Source organism: Sinocyclocheilus grahami, unplaced genomic scaffold (assembly GCF_001515645.1).
Source record: "Sinocyclocheilus grahami isolate Dianchi unplaced genomic scaffold, SAMN03320097.WGS_v1.1 scaffold177.1, whole genome shotgun sequence".
Lineage (NCBI taxonomy): Eukaryota > Metazoa > Chordata > Actinopteri > Cypriniformes > Cyprinidae > Sinocyclocheilus > Sinocyclocheilus grahami.
Genome location: NW_015505356.1, coordinates 881,521 through 891,463, shown reverse-complemented (window position 1 = coordinate 891,463; position 9,943 = coordinate 881,521). Strand labels below are relative to the sequence as shown.

Here is a 9,943-nt window from a genome sequence, read left to right as displayed (position 1 = left end):
ACCCATGTGACAGTTTCAGTTTCAGCCAAGCCATTTCTACCTGCCAATTCTTACATCAAACGGTTCTGCTTCAATTCTGTTTGTCTGAAATGTATCTGATGTAACAGTGTGAAACATCTTGAGTTTGAGTTGTTTTATACCACTCACAATGGTGGTGTTTACTGTGGATGGACAGCAGACGTGCAGCTACAGATCTCATTAGAGCCTCTCATTCACCAAATGAGGCAGAACTAATGCAACTAGTATAGCTAATTAAAGGAGCCAAGTGTGTTTAAGCAGTCTGGTGTCTTACTCCAAGCTGGAAGCCTCAATCCTCTCATTAGGTGACTGTAGGGATTAGAGTGGGAGTTAAACAGAGCTCATAAGCTTTATGTGGCCAAACTAGCAGAAAAACGGGGATCAGACAACGGCCAATCTGCGGAAATACACACGGGTTATTAATATGCAAATACTGCATCAGGGGTGAAAACATTGTCTGTTTAGAGTAATAATAAAGTTAAATCACTCATCATGTGGACAACGCTCTTGCAATATACCTGTTTTGTGGGTGTATTTTAAAGAGTCGGACACAATGAGGGTCTGATGGAGGGTGTCTGCTTGTCATTCACCGCCCACAGTAAGCTGCTTATGTCTGGGCATTTCCCCAGCAAGCAGCATGGGTAAAGCAGCGGGAACAGAGGGTCTGGGGATGAAATAAGTGATATTTAGGGAACAAACCTCACACAAAGTGTCTGTTAATGTGCGATGATAAAGTAATAAAAACTGTCTTCAGGCTGACAATAGGGTGATAACTTGTCATATGTGGTGTCCAAATGGAAATGGATGTAATGGTTTCCCAGACTAGATTTAGGATGATCTTCATGGTTTTACTAATGAAAAACTATACACATGCTAAAATATAGATAAGTGAGGCTGTTACATTAAGGAGATTTTTCTACCTGATCTGAACCTTAAAAATGACTTTTACTGGTATAACCCTGTCTTGATATTAGTAATGTTAACTAATATTTTTACATTTTACCACATGAAGCAAATATGTAAAGTTAATAATAAAATAAATGTAAATAAATAACGATAAATCATTGTTCCATGTTTTTTCCATGTTACATTTTTTTTCTAGCAAGCTTAACCTTAAAGTGCCTTAGCATTCACTTGCAAAACAGTCAAACATGATTCTTGTATAGAACAGCCATGACCAAAACTGTCCCATTAAATCTATCACACAGGGCAGAACACAACAATTTGCATTCCATTTCTTAAATCCTCATCTGTTAAAGTGATTTGACAGTGTTTAGCCATCTGCTGTTTTAGGATCTGGAATCTTGCTGAAAGCAGGCTCCAGATTTCCACAAGGAATGGCACAGATGAAGGTCGTCATCGCTGTCCCTCTGTGAGGCACCTGAAGCAGAAGGTAAGCCAGTAAACAGGAAGCGGCAAAGGGCGTAGCTATGTTTCCACAAAAGACATTAACAAAGAGAGATAGAAAACAAAAGAAAGCATATGTATATGTACACAGTGGCCACACACATACACAAAAACACGTTTTGACACTTAAAAATCTAGGAATGTTTCTGAATTGCATCAAATTATCAAACCTACTGGTAATTATTTGAAAGAAAATAGCATCATTGGTGTGCAGATGCCACTTGGTTTTATATTTTATATAATGCAGTAACATTCTGACAGGTTTGGCTTAAATGCATTAAAGTATCTAAACTTTTTGGGGCCACTGTGTTCACATACATCTACAGTAGATTAAACTCAATGTCTGCACTGAATAAGAGTTTTATCAACTTTATCTACATTTGTGTCTTGTGTAAGAACCATGAACCTGTCTCTGTGACTGTGAAGGACACAACAAAACACAACAATTCACAAGTATGTCTTCATCAGCTTAAAAAATAAATGAACAATGATAATAATAATAAAAAAATACAATCATCAATTGTGCATTTATCAACATTATATGCTCTTCATATACTGTAACATAAAGTAGAGTGATATTTGTATATTTGTATTCCTGTTTGTCAGCTGGTGCTTTGGGGCTTGACAAAAAATGAACTCCATCATAGGCTATACACTCAACCTATCAGAGAATGGGAAGGACAGGCACCACACACCTATGGAGACATTATCCACTCATCTTCAGTGTATTTACACAGTGGAGACACAAAGGTAACAATTCAGCTAAATTGTTTCATACACCGTTCATGTGCCAAACTGACACAAACTGCTGAAAAAGATTCCTCTTGATTTTACTCAATGTTTGGAGTCAAATTGTTATTTCTTTTAATGCATATGTCCAACTTATTGAGTAACTGTAATTTGTATTCATTATGATTCCTGTCTGCAGGCTATGAGTGAAAGATTTCTGGTTTTATTTTCCTTCCATTTGTTAATCCTCGCATTGGACAGTTCTAATCATGATTTTATTTATGAGGTAAGACTCTTATAAGTATTAGCAAATATTTAATGGCATGGGCTTCACTCTAAACTGTCATCTGTGTTTCATCACAGGGCATTCTTCCTCTCTCAGCCATCGAGGTGCGTCTGATCTCACAGCAGGACCATAGTTCTCCAGATATGTTTGAGATTAGCGGTAAGAGCCCCAAATATGAAAATTTTGAGGTCACAGAATTTTGTGATTATAGTTCACCTAGATTTATGACACTCTAGGCCCTATGGTGGACTCAAAGATCTTCCTTTGTGCTACTGCTGCTGAAACAAAAACCTGGATGGAGAATATCGAGGACAGGAGATACAAATCCCTTATGCAACAGCTGAGCCCGTCCCATAGCGCGCTCTCATACCTGGTAGATCTTATTCAGTCTTGTAACTGAAATAGATATCCTATATAGAACGCATAAAACATTGACAAAGTAAAATAAATTAACAAACAAACAAGCATTGGTTATTTTTGCCCAAAGAAGGATCTTTATTATTGCTTATACATATTATTTTCACTGTTCCAGGTGCCATGTCATGAAAACTGGAAGAGGGATGAGCTTAAAAGGTACTTACTGCAGTCTCCCATCTTGCAATGGGAGGGGAAGCCCATTCAGCACATGGGCTATCCAAGATACATTTCACTGGTGCACATCAGCAACATATACACACAGGTAAGAGTATAGACTATAAATAGAGAGATGTGTCCATGTAATTCGTGATGGTAACAGACCTCTTTCAAACAACAGGACCGGCGTTTGCAGGAACCTCAGGAGCGTTTGCTTGTGCTCTTCCCATGTGACCTCCTCATTCTGTCTCTCGACTGTCATCATGTACGTGTGAAATATGAGGTAAGCTGATTTTGCTGACTAAACAATGAGCTCTGCAGAACACTGCATTGTCAGCAGTATGTCTGCTACTGTGAACCATTCAAATGAATTTGGCAGCCTCAAATGGTGAACCCTATTTGATTGAAAAGTCAACTTCGTTAAAAAGTCACTGACAAAGTGCTGACACTGAGAGTTGGCAATGTTCATTTATCAAGTGCATTTTAAGACATCTTCATGAAAGACCTTCTGGCCAGAATCCTTATTATTTAACCTCAATTTAAGTGAAATTAAACTACATTTTAATTCAAAATATAATACTATTCACATGTTTATACAGCATGACAGCACTAAATGAGTTGTATGGTTTTATACTAAAGGGTCGTCTGCCACTTAAGAGCATTAAAGCCATGGAAAGATCTGCACTACCTGGCAGACTGGAGTTTGAACTCACGGGTAAGTATCTTTCTGAACAGGTGTATTACTTACATTATTCCTTATATAATTCCAAAACAACCCTCGTTAAAGTGTGCTTAATTGTATTAAATGTGCACTTGTAATATACCTCAAATCTTAAAAGTAGCCAATATTTTTTTTTAACTGTACTTGAAGATAATATAATTTCATAACACACAAATTAAACATTTACCTTTAAAGTATATTTTAAATAATTATGTTTTGTACTGTTTTGTCCTGCTTTAAAGACGTTTGATGTGATGACTAACTACACTCTAAAAAATGCTGGGTTGTTTCAACCCAATGTTGGGTCAAATATGGACTAACCCAACTGTTGGGTTAAAAAGCTAATTTAAAAATGTAACCAAAATTTAACCCAACAGTTGGGTTAGTCCATATTTGACCCAACATTGAGTTGAAACAACCCAGCAATTTTTAGTGTAACATTCGGCAGTAACCATATTTCGGAGACAATGGAATTATGAAGTTTCATAAAAAGACGTTGTTTCATCACCAAAAAACACTTTAAACTTCAGCTAATTGCATTTAATAAAAAATTTAACTATAATACATTTTCATTTAATTGCATTTAACATCTCAGCTTTTATTGCATTAAGTGTCCAAAAACATTATGCAGTTTGCACTTATATTTGTGGTTACACTTTATTTTGATAGTCCACTTTAGACGTTCTACTAACTGTAAGTAACTTTGCAACTACATGTCAACTAACTCTCATTAGAGTGTTTGTAGGCTGTTAGGTTAGGGTTAGTAGAATAAGTTGCCGTGCTTGCAAAGTTACTTATAGTCAGTAGAACGTCTGTTGAGCGACCATCAAAATAAAGTGTTAACAGTTATTAAGCAAACAGTCTACGAATACTCCAATGACTGCTAGTTGACATGTAGTTACAGTGGGGAAAAAAAGTATTTAGTCAGCCACCAATTGTGCAAGTTCTCCCACTTAAAAAGATGAGGGTAGTTGAATGTCTAAAGTGGACTATCAAAAGAAAGTGTTACCTCTGTTTGGGCCAGCACATATAGCTATATATACTGTCACACTGTGCTAGCGTTCTTACACAACACACTGCACTTCAGTGGAGGATGTGGTAATGGTCTTTACTTTCTTTAGGCACATATCTGTGCAATGTTTATCTGTCATATATCAGTCATTTCATTATATGAATTGCCATGAGAATCCAAGAAATAACTCTCGCATAACACCAAACCACTGGTCTTACTTGTTTGTTGGAGGTATATTAGTATATATTGATCTTTTATATATCCCAAGAAAGCCAAAGTTGGATACATTTCATTAGGATGTGGTAATGGTCTTTACTTTCTTTAGGCACATATCTGTGCAATGTTTATCTGTCATATATCAGTCATTTCATTATATGAATTGCCATGAGAATCCAAGAAATAACTCTCGCATAACACCAAACCACTGGTCTTACTCGTTAGTTTGTTGGAGGTATATTAGTATATATTGATCTTTTATATATCCCAAGAAAGCCAAAGTTGGATACATTTCATATTTTGAGATAAGAGTCAGAAATCAAGTGATCTGTGGTAGTCATAGATGCTTGTGACTCCGCTTCAGAATATAGCCATGTGATGATAAGCACATTTAGACTGGCTTCTTAGTGTGTTCCTCTTCTCACTTGAATTTTGTTGAAACTGTTAAAGAGGCAATTCATTTGAAATGGCACCAAGTTATAGACATATCTTGTAAAAGACCTTTAAATGCCCTTTTTAAATAAAAAATATGTGAACTATGATTCATGTCGCTTCATAGCTATTCTGTGCACCTTTCTGACAGATTTCAAGCCATATACAGTACCAACTTCACGCAACGTCGAGTGTGTTTTCTAAACTGTTGTAATCTTTATGCTGATCTGGAGTGATGTATTTTCCAGGTGAACTGATGGAGCCTCTGCTCGTCTCCTGTACATACCCTGAGGACTATCAAAGCTGGATCTTCCAGTTACAACAGGCAAGACTGCAGTTGTTGTATTTTAGCTAATGATCATTATAGCAAAACAAATAACTTCGGTGTTTACCAGTTTACAAGATGTAAATAGTCATGCATCCTAAACATACTGATACAATACAGTTAAAGATGTTTTTCTCCATCTGCCACAGCCTGATAAAGTGGCAGATTCATTGCCACATCATACCCCTCCACCTCTGATACCGAAGAAGCGCAGAAGCTGAGGATGATGTGACGAATGGAAATTAAAATGGCTGTGAACTCCATATATTGTGCCCAATGAAAGCTGCTGATTACAAATGAACATTTTACTGTTGCATTTCACTCCTAAGTAACAAATCTCTTCACTGCTTGTGAGGAAGGATCTTCAATAGCTAGGAAATTTGCAGGTTTAGATAGTAATTATTACAGTCTGCTCCATAAATATCTGTTTTGAGGTAGGGAACAGGCCTCACATGCATACATACAGTAAGTACAATGTATAAAATGAATACAAATGTTTAAATGTGATGTAATAAATTGTTTTAATTAGTACTTAATTCCAGGGTATCATATATCTGAGCTAAGGAATCTTTTTTCTTCTTCTTCTTCAAAGACATCAAACAACGTTCAAGTGATTCTTGAGTAATTTGTAATGACTTAGTTTCAGACAATGGGACAGAACAGCGAGAAGATGGCATCCACAGTGAAATCATATTGGTGTAAGTTTTTTTTTATTCATTGTTAAATCGTTTAATTACGTTCCATGACAGATTTCAAGATAGATCGTTTTGTTACTACCGAAGACAACCAGGTAAGCACTGTGAGAACTGTTGGTGGACTAAAGTAAGGAATAGTGGCTTGGTTACAGCCATACTCAATGTCTGTCAACCTCTCACCCTGTTTGGTCAGCCAACAGGACAAGACTTAAAATATTGACAACCTACTGGTATCTGTGTAAATTTCACAAAACATGCTGCATATATGTAAACATCTCTTGAAAACAAAAGATGAGAATTGTCAGAACAAGCCATTCGCATGAATTAAGACCTAGGAGAGCATTTTGTGGATGGCCCGCACAATTATATGAAGAAAACGATATGCTATATGCTTTGTTTACCAGACTTACAGATTTATATGCGGATACTCGAATGTCTCCATCTTCCTCAAGATATATGATTTATATACTACGACGATCATAGTATGATGAGAGAGTTGAAAAATAGTTAAATAGAATGGGTTATCAACCCTGAGATATATTATTTGTCAAGCCAAGCGAGCGTTGTTACTTTGACCTGGGAGACTCTCTGTGTAGTTGCAGGTTACAGTCAGCAGAGGGCAGTGGTGTTAAGTGTATTTACAAACAGACAAGAAGGGAGAGAAAAGGATACAAAATATAAAAACCATTAAAAGGGCATCATAGCACATGACATGCATCCCAGCAGGGTACAATAGAGATGTAAATCATTGTCAGTTCTGCTTGTTAAGGATTCTGTATTTTTCTGGCAACTTGTGGTGTCTGATATTATTCAGTATTAGAAGGTAAGGAAAGAATATAATATACCTGCATGTAACAATTACTTGGCAACAGTAAACCTTTTCATCTATAAACACTCAGTGAGATGCAGAGGTACAACTTCAGGATCACCCCAGGCAGGACTTGAACTTTCAACCTTCTGACTACCAGCCAAAATTTCTACCCACTCCAGACACATCTTTGGTGTGTTGCCAGAAAGACATACTGCTGTTGTAATTCAAAAAGACAGATTCAAATGAAAAATGGTGGACATGCAATATGCCAGACTCTGGAAATATGGTTATCATGCAAAGAATTTAAAGACAGCAGAGTTATGAATTTAGGCCTTTTATGATCAGCTCTAAAGTAGGTGTCCTTAGGACACAGTAGCAGTGCAAATTATAAAATTTCATTTCGATACACAGATACATTGAGAAGATTCAGCCTTATTTTCTTTTAGCCACTGGCACTGATAGTGTGTTATTGCTAAAAATGTCCCTTAAGATGCAAAAATCCATTCAATAACTTTCGTGTGGTATTTGTCTGAAGATCATATAGAGACTTTGCTGAAGACTGGACATTGGACTCATCAGAGTAGCAGTGGGGGGAAAAAGACGACTGCTCTGCCTTTGCACTTTTCCATATTTTTTTTTAGGAAGTGCTGATTTCCAGGCAAGATGGCCTGAGGGATATTTATTTGCCATTTTAAAATCTGCCGGTAAAAAAGCACTCACAAGGCGTTGGCTGCTTCCTGGGCCCCCCACAATACAAGGGTGGATGAATTTAGTAAATTATATTTGTTATGGAAAACATTACTTTTCCCTTCGTCTTCAGAAAAATGTGTTCATTAAACTCTGGACTAAGTGGGTTGAATATGTAAGGCCACTACAGACAGACCTTGTGGAGGTTTAAAAAAAAAAAAAAGACCCTTCCCTCCTGAATGAAAAATGTCATTGTAATCTCCCTAGCACACCTTTTCCCTACTACACATTGGAAACTAGTAGGTTTTTTTTTTCGTTTTTGATCTTCAGTTTCACTCAAAGGTATGTCACAATATGGAAGAAAAGTTGTTACTACTTCTGTTTCAATTGCTAAAAAAGCTTGATAGATACAGTAGCTAATAATTGCTGCAAACCTGTAGCAGAAGTAACTTTAACCTGCAAGAGTGCATTTTGCTACTACAATACTACAATTTTAAGTACAGTGCATTATATAAAATTTATATGAAATGCTTCACTGTGATAAATGGCTTTAATTAGAAATGCATTCCTGGGCCTCTGCAGCCCGTCTCTTATCTGTCTCTAACTGCAGCTCCTTTTCAGCAGTCTTTCACCTCTGATTTACTGCAGTTGGAAACCATTCAAGGTTCTTAGAACAGCTGTAACAAAGAAACTATTCTATTTACCTGCTACCCGGCTGCTTTATTGCTCCATGGGATATGAGGTGAGCCTGGAATGAAACTGATGTTTATGAGGCACGCTTTGTTGTAGCTGTGTGCATACGTGGCTGGGAATCCTGATTACAGTAAGGCTAACTTTACACACCCTGAAAGCTCAACTTTTTTTTGTATTAGTCTCAGACAGACATGTGAGACACTTTCAGCTAGAATATATGCATTTATTTATTTACAAAGTCACCATTAAGGATTATATTTCAAATGTGATTTAACATGCTCAGGATATCAGTACTCCACACAGAAACTGCCTAAAAAATCTGCTTCGCCAAAACAACAAATACACAAACATCAGTATCACTGACATAAATAATGGTCATAATTTGAAAGAACACTTCCTGTTATTATGCCAGCACTATTAAGTAAATGATTATCTACAGAAGACTAGTGGCATAAACTAATATTTACGTTGCAACAGCAACTCAAAAAGTTCAAAATTTTGGTCCAATTTTTCACTAGTAAAAGCGAGCATTGAGCTTTACTGTGTGACTGGTTAGTGAATCTGCTAACGACAAGACATCTCACTTTAAGTCCTCATAAAAACACTTGAGAGTGAAATAGCTGCTATGCCACCTAAAACTAAGCCATTTAAATTGGATCTTGTTATTTTTCTAAACATTTTAACAGCTGACATATCCAAATTTCATCCACCCACATGGTGAACCTGCATGGGACCGCTGTATTTTGAGTAGTGTGCGTCTGTGGACTGTCAGAAAGTGCAGCACCATATGCTACATGCAGTAACAACACATGCATTTCTTTGCAAGCGAGCAGTAGAAAAGAACCAAGGTAATACCGCTTGGAGAGCTACCGATACTTAAAAACTGAAGTGCAAAACTCTTAATTGATTGAGGAGGACTAGTAGCATCACATAAAGAGGAAATCAATAATTAATTCATTAAAATGAAAATAGATACACTGCTGTTCAAAAGTTTGGGATCAGTAAGATTTTTAACGTGTTTTAAAGAAGTCTCTTCTGTTCATCAAGGCTGCAGTCATTTCACCAAAAATACAGAAAAACAGTAATATTGTAAATTATTATTAACATTTAAAAGAATGGTTTTCTATTTTAATATACTTTAAAATTTCTGTGATGCAAAGCTGAATTTTCATCATCATTACTCCAGTCTTCAGTGTCATGATCTTTCAGAAACCATCCCAATATGCTGATTTATTATCAATGTTGGAAACAGTTGTTGGCGTTTTTTGGAACCTGTGATACTTTTTTCAGGATTCTTTGATGAATAATATTAAAAAGAACAGCATTTATTTAAAATCC

General features: G+C 36.5%; 1 protein-coding gene across 1 annotated transcript; it reads left to right on the top strand.

Annotated features, from left to right (window-relative positions):
• The first annotated feature begins 571 nt into the window (after positions 1-571).
• On the top strand, positions 572-6,169 carry LOC107593944 (rho guanine nucleotide exchange factor 7-like). The gene is made up of 12 exons (XM_016283846.1): positions 572-577; positions 1,289-1,411; positions 1,822-1,878; positions 2,032-2,175; positions 2,354-2,440; positions 2,518-2,599; positions 2,677-2,813; positions 2,973-3,119; positions 3,195-3,296; positions 3,653-3,728; positions 5,643-5,719; positions 5,869-6,169. The coding sequence occupies exons 1-12, from the start codon at positions 572-574 to the stop codon at positions 5,938-5,940; spliced, it is 1,110 nt and encodes a 369-aa protein (XP_016139332.1). The 3' UTR covers positions 5,941-6,169.
• Positions 6,170-9,943: the final 3,774 nt, after the last annotated feature.